At 35.0% G+C, this 14,103-nt stretch overlaps 1 protein-coding gene and 2 pseudogenes across 6 annotated transcripts; all 3 read right to left on the minus strand.

The window, feature by feature from the left end:
* Positions 1-499: 499 nt before the first annotated feature.
* On the minus strand, positions 500-3,457 carry LOC145604663 (LEAF RUST 10 DISEASE-RESISTANCE LOCUS RECEPTOR-LIKE PROTEIN KINASE-like 2.1; annotated as a pseudogene). The gene is made up of 3 exons (XR_014104948.1): positions 2,612-3,457; positions 1,972-2,001; positions 500-1,813 (listed from the first exon to the last, which is right to left on the minus strand). The product of XR_014104948.1 is annotated as an LEAF RUST 10 DISEASE-RESISTANCE LOCUS RECEPTOR-LIKE PROTEIN KINASE-like 2.1 (transcript).
* LOC145604664 (LEAF RUST 10 DISEASE-RESISTANCE LOCUS RECEPTOR-LIKE PROTEIN KINASE-like 2.1) lies at positions 2,868-10,605 on the minus strand. Of its 5 annotated transcripts, none has more exons than XR_014104950.1 (6): positions 10,323-10,605; positions 7,867-8,151; positions 7,362-7,394; positions 6,022-7,124; positions 4,763-4,841; positions 2,868-2,911 (listed from the first exon to the last, which is right to left on the minus strand). XR_014104950.1 is itself a non-coding variant. In XM_081660573.1 (5 exons), exons 2-4 carry the CDS (start codon positions 8,138-8,140, stop codon positions 6,028-6,030), a joined length of 1,404 nt encoding a protein of 467 aa, XP_081516699.1. In that variant the 5' UTR covers positions 8,141-8,151; positions 10,323-10,605; the 3' UTR covers positions 4,740-4,841; positions 6,022-6,027. The 5 variants fall into 5 exon arrangements, 3 of the variants coding, with proteins under 3 accessions (XP_081516699.1, XP_081516700.1, XP_081516698.1); XR_014104949.1 differs by lacking the exon at positions 2,868-2,911 and adding an exon at positions 3,323-3,385; XM_081660573.1 differs by lacking the exon at positions 2,868-2,911 and having other exon boundaries at positions 4,740-4,841.
* A 422-nt stretch (positions 10,606-11,027) lies between these two features.
* On the minus strand, positions 11,028-13,985 carry LOC145606289 (LEAF RUST 10 DISEASE-RESISTANCE LOCUS RECEPTOR-LIKE PROTEIN KINASE-like 2.1 pseudogene; annotated as a pseudogene).
* Between the last annotated feature and the right edge of the window lie 118 nt (positions 13,986-14,103).

Here is a 14,103-nt window from a genome sequence, read left to right on the forward strand (position 1 = left end):
CTTAGAATCAAACAACATGAATGAAAAGCGTACTTAGAATCAAACAACATGAATGAATTCCAGCCTCACTGTGCTTTATCAATCGCTCCCAAACTCCTGCTTCTCCATCCTAGTTGTTTGATCAAATGGTGGTACTAGACAGCATTACGCGCTTACTGCAGAAGTTCAACTGATGAGGCTGGCAGAGTAACAGCACTTCTAGCCATTTGGTACGACTGTACGAGTGGTCAATCTTGAATTCTTGACTGTTATTTCCTCCTCTACCTTCACCTACCATGGATCTATCATAAAGTTATTGGAAATTGAAATGGACAGCAGCGAAAAGCTGAGAATCAGCAGCAAAAAGAGAAGCACAAAATAAGACAATAAGACTGACCTAAAAAAACGAAGCATGATAACAAAATGTTTATCTTTTTTTCCCTTTAAAACAGACGGCAATAGCCAATTATCTTTGAGATGACTGCATCAGTAAATTAACACAGTATTGATTAGTCGTTAATGCTGTTACAAAAATCAAATCCCACAGAAATGATTCAATGTTCTGTTTCTCATTAATGTCATACTTTTGGCAGTCATAGAATTACAATAAAAGTTTATAACAGCTTCGTACACCTATTCTATAAATCATCAACATGCTTCTGACATTTCTCATCTGATGGAGATGGACAGCCTTAATATGACATAAGGAACATAAGCAAAAACAGAACTTATGCGTTGCTCATAAGCGAGGCATCATATACACATCTTGCAGGGGAAGATGAATGTGGCTTGGGTGGCATTTGTAGTGACTCAAATGGCCCTTCCAACATTTCTACGACTGTTCATAGGCGGCCTGTTCGTGGGATATGGCTGTATGCACCATAAGCTCACCAAAATCATTTTCCTCTCTAACACTTTTTGCCATCGCCCATAACCTCATCAACTGCAGCTTTCTCCATAGTCTCAAGTCGATTGTATATCCATTCGGGAAAGTATAGTTCACTGCTGTCCTGAACTTCATTAGTCGGATTATTCCTACCACAAGCTAGGTCGATGAGCATCATCCCATAGCTATAAACATCTGATTTATGGGAAACGCCACCGAAATTTCTACAAACAACTTCTGGAGCAATATACCCAATTGTCCCCCTTGCTTCTGACATTGAAATCAAACTATTCTTCAGTGGACACAATCTAGCAACGCCAAAGTCAGAAATCTTTGGGCAAAATTCTTCATCAAGAAGAATATTATGAGGCTTAATGTCAAAGTGCAATATTTGCGTATTGCAACCTCTATGCAGGTAGTCTAGTCCCTATGCAATTCCAATTGCAATGTTGAACATAGTTTCCCATTGCAATGACTGTCTAAACTCTTTACCATATATAAACTTTTCAAGAGATCCATTGGGCAAGAACTCAAAGACAAGAGCTCTTTTGTTCCCTTCAAAACAAAATCCTAAAAGAGTAACAACATTGACATGATTTGTCCTGCTAATGCTTAATACCTCATTGATGAAATCTTTCCCATCATCCTTTAAAACTTTCAATTTCTTCACTGCCACAAAACGACCACTGTGTAGTCTTCCTTTGTAAACACTTCCATAACCTCCTTCGCCAAGTTTATTTTTAAAGAAATTGGTTATTTTCCTTATGTCTGCATATGTGTATCTTTTTGGTGCAAGAGAACCATAACTTTTTAAAAAGGCTGCTACATTTTGATCCTCTATTGTTCGTCGACTCCATAGAAATGAAAAATTACTAGTTTTCCGTCTTTTGTTTGCACAGGTGACCAAAGCAACCAACATCATTGTCCCTAGGAGTGAAGCAGCTGCACCTGTAGAGTAACAATCATAGAGAAGTTTCCTCAATTTTCAAATTCGTCTCCCTCTCTGATAAATCCTCTCTACTGGAACTAATATTTGTAGTAAGTAACAAGTATATGTCAAAGAGATATGTATGCAGTAAACAAAAGAAGTATAATACCATTAATACCTGATCCAAATAGTAATTTTCGTCGTAAACCTGCACAAAGGAATGACTTGTAGACATTAATTTGCTGCATTGTGCTTATGCATAAACCTTGATTGAGTAACGCTAATAATTTGCAATGTCAAATACTTTTTGAAATCCTTCATTTTTATAAATTCATTTCTTCCTTAAACCCTAACTGAGACAGACTTGGTTTGCTTATTGGGCGTTGAATCATTATTAGGAGTGAAAAGATTCTCCTAGTTTCCCATTGTTAGGTTCATTTCATTAGGAGTACAAATTTCATTTTAAGAGTACTGTGGATTCACTTTTTTCTATATGTTAATTTAAAAAGAAAGACTATAAAAAACCAAGTGACCCAACTATAAGATTTCCATTTATTCAGAAAATTTTACTTTTTTGATGTGTTATCTGACTTCTCTCCCAATAACCAAACATGGTAAACTTGAAGAATCCATATGTTAAAACAATCAAAAGTAGTTAGCTTTGAAGACTTGATAATTACTTTATAATCTAAAAAAGTATCAACTCGATCAAGTTGACCCTAAAGCAAATAATTCGTATTTAATATTTCACTGTAATCTATTGTAATAAAGCTGGTTAGCATTTCTAAAAACAAAGAGCCAAGTAATGAATTATGCACCTGATTTAGACGTACTTGGTTTAGTACACTTTAATGGCTGAGGTCCATCTCGACAATAACAAACGAACCGATCTGAAGATGGATCTGACCCGCAACTGCCGCCAGACTTCTGACACTTAGAACAGACAGTGAAGTTCACCATGTACTTCATCCTAACAGTTCTCCACTTGTTTAAGACACTAAGAAATGAGGCATCTGTGCTACGACTGAGCTCATCTACCGCTCTCTTATCTACCAGAAAAGTAAAATTGTACTTGCACAAGCATGATGAGTTACCTATTCTGCTGATGTAAGTGATGTCTGATGTATTACCAAAGTAATAGGCAGTACCATTAGTCCCATCATCGTGAGAGCAAGAAAAAGTCCTCGAGTAATATTTGGAGTAACAGTTATTAGCGCAACCATAGAATAAGCTTATAAATCTATAACCAACCTCAAACTTCAATGTGGGAAGATAGGTTATATTGTTTAAATTTGGCATAGTCAAATAACACCTATTGAACTGAAGATTTATGAAAAAAGCCATGGTATGGGAAGATGTATTGATGCCAAGCACTATTAAACTTAAGGTGGCTTGTGCATTTTGATATACGATCATACCAGGGTTATTTAAACTGGAATGTTTACAGTCGAGCAAGAAGTCTGTGATCCCACAGTATTTGGGCCAATTACCTCCCCAAAATGGATAACCAACATTTTGGAGATGACCACATGAGTACGGAATAGAGCATGATGTATATTGTGCATCCTCAGCTTTTGACAAGGGAACAACAGCTAAAAACAAGATGATGCAGGTTATGGGAAGAAAGCTGATGCTAAAGAAACCAGAGATCATTGTTAAAAAAATATTAAAAAAAAAAAAAAAATTCTTGTAAAAAAAATATTTAGAGAGGACAATGTATAAGTGGTCAAATTTTAACTTTCAACAAGCACTTATACATACTGACTGAAGGTTTGCCGCCGTTTTGGCCTCATTTAAGGTAGTTCAAGTGGATATTGGTGAAGAAAATTATAGTCATGTGTGTGAAAATATGAAATGCAGGCAGCACACTTCCCCTTTTCTCTTTAAGTTGCATCATTTAAAACGTTTATGCTATTCACACACATTTCTTAACCATCTCTTATTCTTTTGTGAACTTAATATAAGCAAAAATAAGATTTAGGGAACTGGATAAGTCAAAGTTTTTACAAAACACCCTTTGACTTTAAAATATGAAGTAATAAATAAGTCAACAACTATTTAGTCTTACAAAACTCTATGCAATGAATCAATGATTGATGTGACAATTTAATTAAAACAGGTTATCATATAATCATGAAAATTATAGTCATGTGTGTGAAAATGAATGGGTTAATTAAATTCAGGGCATGCATGAAGCAATTGAAGACATAAAAGCAATGAGACTCAAGTTCACATAAGAATCTTCCTATCATCAAGACTTGAGTTGATCAAAGTTGACTTGGATTACATATATGAGTAACCTGAAGTTGTGAATGAATGAGAATTTATGATAAAAATTAAGTTTTAGTTTCACTGTATCATCTTCTTGCATTACAAATTTCCCTTTTCTCTTTCTTCTCCTTTCGTAAAGTATATATTTGCAATAGTATTTGATCATGTGTGTGTGTGTATCTGTGCGCAATGATACAAATCAAGTCATCTTTGCAATTATGTAAATCAAGTCTTGTGTGTGTGTGTGCCATAAATCAAGTCTTGTATGTGTGTGTGGTATATCTTTGCAATGATATAAATCAAGTCTTGTATTTAATAACCCTCCAATTTTAACTTTTAAAACACAAAGCTATCAAACATATTCATAAACAAACAAACAAACAAAAAAACGACTTAATTAAGCTACTCCCATAAAAGTCTCACTGAATTAAAAAATAATAATTGTATTTAAATAAGTCTTAATTTTTATTAACTAAACACTACTATCCTGTTTTAAATTTTCACCTTTTAATCAACCAACTCCTATTATCTGGTTTTATTATATTCATTTCTAATCAACTAAACCCCACTATTTTTTTTTTTTTAACAATTCACCTTTACTTGAATTTCATCATCTTCCTTTTTTATTTACATTTCTAAATATATAGAAAGCAAAAGAGACATTTATTTGGGGACAAAGGGAGTGCCAAAAATAGTACCTTTTATCCAAAGAAACTTTAGGTCCATCAGTGGGGATGGAGATGGATGATCAATTTAGTGACTTGAGCAGGGTGTTGCCTGAAAGCAGGAAGTTATTTAAAGAGAAAACTAAGAGGGAAAAGAAGCTCACTAGAATCCAAGAGGGAAGTTGGGGGGGAGGGGGGGGGGGGGGGGTGGCGATGATTTCAAACGGGGTTTACACATAGTGAGGAGGCAGCATGGGGGGCTCCTACAAAAAATGGAGAGGAGGAAAGGAAATAGAGTTGTCTGTCTGGATTTAGCTTACTAGTATCTCAAGGCTAACTATAATGAGCTTAAATTTTTGTCAAACAATACAACCCTAGTGTAGGTCTCCCTGATGATCCTCAAGACTCAATCTGCCTCCAAAGTCCAGACTCCTCTCACTTGGAACAGGCTGAGAAGTTCAGCAGTTTTCTATGTTTTACATCTGTAGTGGCCACTCATTTGGATACTCATAAGCAGCAATTATGCTTAAGCTCACTAAACCACTACTAAACACTGTAAAGGTGACATTGCTCTTGCTGGAGCAGGAATTACCTATCCTGATGATGTCTGATGGGTTATAAAGTAATAAGATGAACCACTGATACAGTAGTACAGTACCATTGTAGTCAAAGTAATAAAACTATAAAAGTAATTACATCAGTCCCATCAGTCATATATTAAACAAATTTCCTAGTAACTGCCGCCTGGCTTTGGTTTGGAAAGCAAGGTTGACATACTCATACCTTGCACATAACAATTAATAAACAAACAATCTTGAGAAATAACCATGGTGTGGGAGGTTAGATTGATGCCAAAAAAGCTTGATCCAACGAATCCATTATGAAATATGTTCATAAAAAGGTGATTCTGATCATAATGACAAGTGAGCTTAAAGTCTGAAATACCACAATACAAACCTACTACCTCCCCATAACATTGGATATACCCGCAACAGTAGGCACAAAGGAATGCTTTACAATATGCAATTTCATTATTTGATAAGTGAACAGCAGCTAACAAGATTTTTTTTTATAAAAAAAATAAAATAAAAACACTATGAAGAATTGAAAACAAAATAGAAACTAATGAAAATGGAAATCATTATTATTGATATTTAAAGCCACATGATAACATATATCATTTTGATATCTCCTACAACAATAACTTCAACAACTAAATGTTCAAAAATCACATCCCATTGCCATATAAATACATTTGACATATCTCTCATTGTATTAAAGCATGGACATACCTGACCTCATGTGGTGATTATAGACAAGGAATCCATCGTGGATCCTGTAGGAGAAGATAGATTTGGTTTGGGGGGTAATTGTAACAACTCTGATGACCCTTCTAACATATCTACAACTCTGTTCATAGGAGGTCGGTTTGCCGGATATGTTTGTATGCACCATAGGCTCACTAAAATCATCTTTTTCTCTATCTCCTTTTTACCGTCATTCAACATCTGATTAACTGCAACTTCCTCCATGGACTCAAGTCGATTGTATATCCATTCAGGAAAACACATTTCAGTACTGTCATGTGCTTTGGTATTTCTACCACAAACTAGGTCTAAGAGCATCATCCCATAGCTATATACATCTGATTTATGGGAAATGCTGCCGTAATATCTACAAAAAACTTCTGGAGCAATGTACCCAATTGTCCCTCTTGCTTCCGACATTGTTATCATACTATCCATTGGTGGACACAATCTAGCAAGGCCAAAGTCAGAAATCTTTGGGCGAAATTCTTCATCAAGAAGAATATTATGGGGCTTAATGTCAAAGTGCAATATTTGTGTATTACAGCCTCTATGTAGATAATCAAGTCCCCTAGCAATTCCAACCGCAATGTTGAACATAGTTTCCAGCTCCAATGATTTCCCAATCTCTTTACCATATATAAACTTGTCAAGAGATCCATTAGGCAAGAACTCAAATACAAGAGCTCGTTTGTATTTTTCAATACAAAAGCCTAAAAGAGTGACGATGTTGACGTGGTTAGTTCGGCTGATGCTTAATACCTCACTAATGAATTCTTTTCCATCACCCTCTAAAATCTTCAATTTCTTCACTGCCACAAAACGACCATCATGTAGCCTGCCTTTGTAAACAATACCATAACCTCCTTCACCAAGTTTATCTTTGAAGGAGTTGGTCATTTTCTTTATATCAGCAAAAGTGTATCTTTTTGGGGCAAGGGATCCATAACTTTTCAGAAAGGCTGCCACATTTTGATCCCCTGTTATTCTACTCCATTGAAATGGAAATTTATTGGTTCCTCGTCTTTTATATGCAAGTATGAACAGAGCACTCAGCATCACTGTCCCTAATACTACAGCAGCCACACCTGTAGAGGAAATTGGAGAGAAAATTCCTTAATTGTAGATGCAGTTGAATTACCAATAAAGAAAATTTCACATAGAATCAAGAATTTCATATGATACCTCTCTTACATGTACTCAATTTCAGAAGAAAAAACATTAGAAAATCAAGTGCATGTAAAATTTATTATATGCATGTATGGGGCATCAAATCTCTTCACTGTTGTATACAAATCAAATATACTTTCTTTGTTAAACTATACCTGATCCAAGGATTGTTAACTTTCTTTGTTCACCTGCACAAGGGAAATAAATATTAGTTTGTATGTGCATATCAAACACAAACATTTTCGTCCCAAACTTAGTCTCCCATGATTTATTGCAGATAAGAGAAATTGGAAAAGGCATTACTTTAACACCCCTTAACATTCATGAACCTATGGATTGTAATTGTACTGACTTATACAGAGTACAAAATGCTACAACAACAACAAAGCCTAAGTCCCAAAACGCTACATTTATAAATCGCAAAAAAATTATTTACTCTTATCACACAAGTCAAATACTTGATTAGGTATATAAGTGAAGGAGAGGGTCTTTCCCTGTGCTATTTTTGTTTGGTCTTGTAGTTGTCGGTGGATTTATGCTGAAAGAAGGAAATAAAGTTGTGCACAATTCAGCTGATTTCCTTCCTATAAGCCCATTAGATAGAGCAAACATGACATTCATAATTTTCTGATTTAATTAAAAAAAAAAAAAAACATGTACCTGATTGAGAGCACACAAATGGATTAGGTCCATCCTGGCAATAACACACAAACTGATCCAAAGATGGGACATCAACTGATGATCCACATCTTCCGCCAGACTCCTCACACTTGGAACAGGCTGTGAAGTTTACCATGTACTCCATCTCAACTGGCCTCTCTGTTAGGATACTCCAAAGAGACGCGTTTGCACTTTTAAGTTCATCTAACCGACTCTTGTCCACCGGAACAGTAACATTGTTCTTGCACGAGCACAACTTTCCTATTCTGCTCATCTCTGATGGGTCTTCAAAGTAATAAGCCAAATCATTAGTATGATTATTAGAGTTGGTGCAAGTAAAAGATTTTGAGTGAAATCCAGAGACACAATCAGAGCAACCATAAAATAAGCTTATGTAGCTATAATTGCTGTCCGGCTTCAATGTGGAAATCATGGTTATTTGACTTGTATCTTGCAAATAACAGGTTTCCAACAGCTTAAGTCGGGAAATAGACATGGTATGCAAAGATGTATTGATGCCAAGCACATCTAATCCCAAGTATCCATTATTATATATATTCATAGTTGGGAACTCTGTCCCAGCAAGACAATTAAGCTTAAAGTCTGGGATGCCACAGAATCCAGGCCTGCTATCCCCTACCCAAAACGGATACCCAATGTTTTGGATCTGTCCGCACGAGTATAGATTAGAGCAAGCTGTATACTTTGCATCCTGACCATTTGACAAGGAGAAAGCTAGGAAAATAATGAAGGTTATGAAAGTAAAATGGATGCTAACAAAGAAACTAGAGATCATCATTCTGATGGTGTTCAAAACGCTTTTGTGCTTCACTCTTTATGAATGTCAGCGTGAAACCATAAAATAAAGGCCAGGACAGCGTAATGATGTAAGAAAGTTCCAGACAAATTAAGCAGTTAAACGTCGTTATTAGCAAAGATATTTGACTTGATTTGACTAAAAGACTTTGGTAACATGAATGAACAGGAGTCCAGGCATAAAATGAAAAATATTCCCCAATTCTTAAAAATCCTCTAGATTCAAAGTTGCCAATAAGGACCCTTCTTGGCTTTTTAGTGGGAGTAGTTTTCCCTTTTTTTGATGATGATGTGTTTTTTTGTCTCTCATTCATATGATAGTTCTATAATATTAAAGAATATAGTACAAATATTTAAATATACTAAGATGGAATCCCGCATGGAACTTCTAGAGCATATATTACATTATCTATTACTTTGTATTGTTTATGATTAGAATGCCAGCTACCATGATTCCAACGTTAGAGTTGCAAAAAAAAGTGTAGTAGATGATGCCTGGATTATAGAACAATTTTATATTCGATAATCTATTCTACTCTTGTTTAGGCAGGGCCGGGTCTGATATTCTATGGAACCAGTTGCGAAACAGGACTACAGAAACCTTATATAGTACAGAGTCTGTAGCGTATATACTATTTGTAGCTTGTAAGACTGTAACTAGATTTGTAGCTCAGCAAGAATCATATAAGCAGTCTGACCAGTTTATTAGAAAAAATACATATATTTAAGCAAATACCGTCAAAGAAACACATAACACTTGGTCTGATCATCACATTGTTAATAGTAAACGATTTTTTATGACTTGAACACATGATTTCCTAGAGAATGATCATTTGAACATAAAAGTAAACACATACTACTATGCCTCTATGAGTAATACCTCCGCTCTATAAAGCTCAACAAATTTTCGATTTCAAGCCGTTTTATGGACTTTAAGTATTTAATATCATTCCTTTATTCCTTTCTTGACCATGGAACCTCACCCTCTTCCACCACTCTATTTTACTTTAAATACATTGAACTTACACTGAATTAGACAAAACAAGTGATCTATAAAACTTACACACTCATTTTGCATAAAATGGTGTTGACACTATTTTGTCAATATAGAATCAAAATTAGAAACTAAAAACGATATAGAGGAATCCATCAAACTTACATCCTTTCTCGCCTAAAACATGCCTCCATTAAGGTCCGATAAGTTCAGATAATTAGCTCAAGTAAGTTTAAATAAGGTAATACTTCTTTTGTTCCAATTTAGTTGACACATTTTAACATTTGACGCTATCTACAAACTCTAACTCTAATTTTTATTGTTTGAAGCATTTTTTTTAATTCTATTATTGAAACTTAAAATCTCTAACAAAATACTTCAATTGATAAAGTATTTTTTTTTTAATTCTATTAGTGCCACAGAAAGAAGCACAGAACCCTAATAAAGTGGCAATAATCCCAATTCAATTACAATGTTAGAGAAATTACTACCAGATTCAATTGATAATTAAAATGCTGAAAACAAAACCGACGCTTCAAATTTGCTGCACTTTCCTCTTCAAAAATTAGCATTTAATCAAATCAAATAGCATCACAAAGAATTTATAAAAAATAAATAAAAATTGATGTGTAGGATAAATTATTACCGTGAGTCCGTGAATGCTGGGAAATTGATGAACTAGCGAAATGCAAATTGAGCAACTCATTGAAGATTGAAGATAAAAATGGCGGTTTGAAAAAGGGTTCATTTTCGATTAATTTAGGGAATCTACAGATAGAATGAAGCTGAAGTTCAGCGGAGTAAAAGATTGTTCCAAAATCCAAATTGGACCCTGTAGAGAGAATCCCTAGTAAAATTACTCTGTTTTGTTAGAGTGACCCACTAGCTTCTGCAAAATTGTACAGTACTTGAAAATTTAGAGGTGTTAATTAGGATATTTGGATTGAGTTTGGGAAAGTTGGATTAGGTCGGGTCTATTTGAACTTGAGTCATGATAATTGTACTTCGTATATCTTTGCGAGTTGAAATAAATATCGGATATTTTTCGGATCGAGTCGTATATGATTCTGACATCTTTACTTGAATATACTACTTCCGTTTCACTTTATTACAAAATATAATAATAATAATAATATTTGTACAAATAGTCGAATTTATATGAATGTTTCGTCTTGATTAGAGTGTAAACCAAAATATTGATAAAAAAGGGAGAAAAATAGGAAACCATAGAAAATATAAACCCTGATTTAAAGTGGTTCTTTTAATAAAATTTTGACCACATGAAATATAACATAAAAGGCTTAGGTCATTAACTATAATATAATCGATTAGCATCAATTTACATGTACGGTTAACAAAAATTGTCTTGAGTGGTTATCATAGACGAAGAACCAAACACAAATGTTGTTGGGGAAGAACAATTTGGCTTAGGAGGCATTTGTAATGACTCCAACGACCCTTCTAACATTTCCACAACTCGATTCATAGATGGGCGATTCGCGGGATATGATTGTATGCACCATAAGCTCACTATAATCATCTTTCTCTCTACCTGTTTATCCTCATTTATAATCTCGTGAATTGGAACGTCTTTCACATGCTCAAGTCGATTATATATCCATTCAGGAAAGTACATTTCACTGTTGTCTTCAGTTTCATTGGTGTCAATTTGTCTACCACATACTAGATCCAATAACATCATCCCATAACTATAAACATCTGATTTATGGGAAACATTGCCATAATATCTACAAAAAATTTCAGGAGCGATGTATCCAATAGTCCCTCTTGCTTCTGACATTGATATTATGCTATTCTTCTGTGGACACAATCGGGCTAATCCAAAGTCTGAAATCTTTGGGCGGAATTCTTCATCAAGAAGAATATTATGAGGCTTAATGTCAAAGTGCAATATTCGTGTATTGCAACCTCTATGTAGGTAATCTAGTCCCTTGGCGATTCCAATTGCTATGTCGAACATGGTTTCCCATTGCAATGGTTCGCCAATCTCTCTACCGTGCATAAACTTTTCCAGAGATCCATTCGGCAAGAACTCAAATACAAGAGCTCTATTGTTTCCTTCGAAACAAAAGCCTAAAAGAGTTACGACATTGACATGGTTAGTTCTACTCATACTCAACACCTCATTGATGAAATCTTTTCCATCACCCTTTGAATACTTCAATTTCTTCACCGCCACGACACGACCATCGTATAATTTGCCTTTGTAAACACTCCCATAACCACCTTCGCCAAGTTTATATTTGAATGAATTGGTCATTTTTCTTACATTTGCGTATGTGTACCTTGTTGGGGATAAGGATCCATAGCTTTCTAAAAAAGTTGCTATATTATGATCCCCAATTGCTTTTCTATTCCATAGGAATGAAATTTTATTAGTTTTTCGTTTTTTGCTTTCCCAAATGATCAGAAAAATTACCAACATTACTATTCCTAGTAATAAAGCAGCTACACCAGCCCCTGCACCATGACAATAATATAGAGCAGAAGATTAGAGAACGTTAACTATCAATTAAATTTGTTTTTAATTTGAATATCTACTCCATATTAGTTAAACTGTGTGTCAATTGTGAATTGTCAAAGGGTTAAGTTGCAAGTAAAAATAATTAAGAACGAAGGTAGTATGCCTTTTTTTAAAGAATAAAAACCCTACTGAACTAGCTTTTCTCACTATACTAATCTTCCCATCCAAGCTAGTTACACTAGTCGTCAACTCATGACAAGTTCGTACTTTGTACTCACAACGACTACACTAAGGTCACTTACCTTTTCTTTTGTATGTAAGATAAGGAAAATGACCCTGATCAACCTCAACCCTCGGGATTTTTTGGTTCAATATTTGCAGGACAAACACTTTAAAAATGAGGGAGAAGGATAAGGGATTCATTTACTCAAAGATTCAAAGTTCCTCTAGTGGAGATTGAATCCCCAACCTCGAAGGTACAATCGCTAAGGTTACTTACTACATTTGCCCAAATTAGGCTTTTTTGCTTTTACATTATACAGAGTACAGTTGCAATTTACAAACACTTAATAAAGAGGAATTATACTCCAATCCGTAGTTACTAACCACATTTTATGTACCATTTGTATGTCACATTTCCTTTTGGCATTGTTTTGATGGTGAAGAATTACTTGAAGACATTACATAAAGCTAGGTTGATGGTCATCAATGAGATGTTAAGTATGACTTTTATGAGTACAAAGAAGGAGCACTAACCATATTTAAGGGCAGTAGATTTTATTCGTCCACCTGCACACATAATTAAGAGGAGAGCTTAGTTAAATTGATGCGTAGATAAAAAATGTTTTAGTTCAACTTAATTATTTGTCTCCCATATATTACTGTGGTCTCTCCTATACCCGATAACCTAAATCTAGTTTCTATGCTTATTATTGGTTAACTAGTGTATGTAAATAGGACAATTGTCGCATTTATTTTGAAATAGGTGGAGTAGGTAAATATGCACGTACCTGATTGAGAACATGCTAACGACCAAGGACCATCTGGGCAATAACACACAAACTCATCCGAAGAAGGATATGAACCACATGTGCCACCAGACTCTTCGCACTTAGAACAAGCAGTGAAGTTGGCCATGTACTCCATCTTAATTGGCGTGGTTAAAATACTTCGAAGTGAGGCATTTCCGCTTCTAAGCTCGTCTAATCTTCTCTCGTGTACCGCAACATAGATCTTGTTACTACACGAGCACGACGACAATTTAACCGTGTCTGATGGCACTGAAGGCATTGACGGGCCACCAAAGTAATAAACAGTACCACTAATGGTACTGTCTTCATCTTTGGAGCAATTAAAAGAGTAGTAAGGGTGGTACCTAGAGACGCAACTAGCGCAACCATAGTACAAGTATATTATCTTGTAATTTTTGGCTGGCTTTAAATTGGGAAGCAATGATACCTTGTTTGTGTCGAACAAATAACAATATTCAATTAAATTATCTAGGGAAACCAACATGGTGTGTGAAGACGTATCTATATTAAGTATGCTCAACATAGCATATCCGTTATGAGCAAAATTCATAGTGGGGTAATTTTTTTTATAATCGCTATCACAATTGAGCCCGAAGTTTGAGATACCACAAATTTGAGGCCGATTCCCTCCCCAAAATGGGTACGGGACGTTTTTAAGTTGCCCGCAAGAGAATGGAGCCGAGCATGCTTTATAGTTTGCATCCTCACCATTTGACAAGCCAACAAATAAGAATATGGTGAGGATTATGATGAAAGGAAATTGGATGCTATTAAAGAAAGTAGAGGAGATCATTTTTTATTTTTTGGGTGTATTAAAACAACCTAGTACGAGATATGTCTTAGCTTTTATATGCTTGTACAAGTTGTATCCTACATGAAAAATAAAAATAAAAAGTATATTACCTACTATA

This window comes from Chenopodium album, chromosome 22, assembly GCF_948465745.1.
Source record: "Chenopodium album chromosome 22, dcCheAlbu1.1, whole genome shotgun sequence".
Lineage (NCBI taxonomy): Eukaryota > Viridiplantae > Streptophyta > Magnoliopsida > Caryophyllales > Amaranthaceae > Chenopodium > Chenopodium album.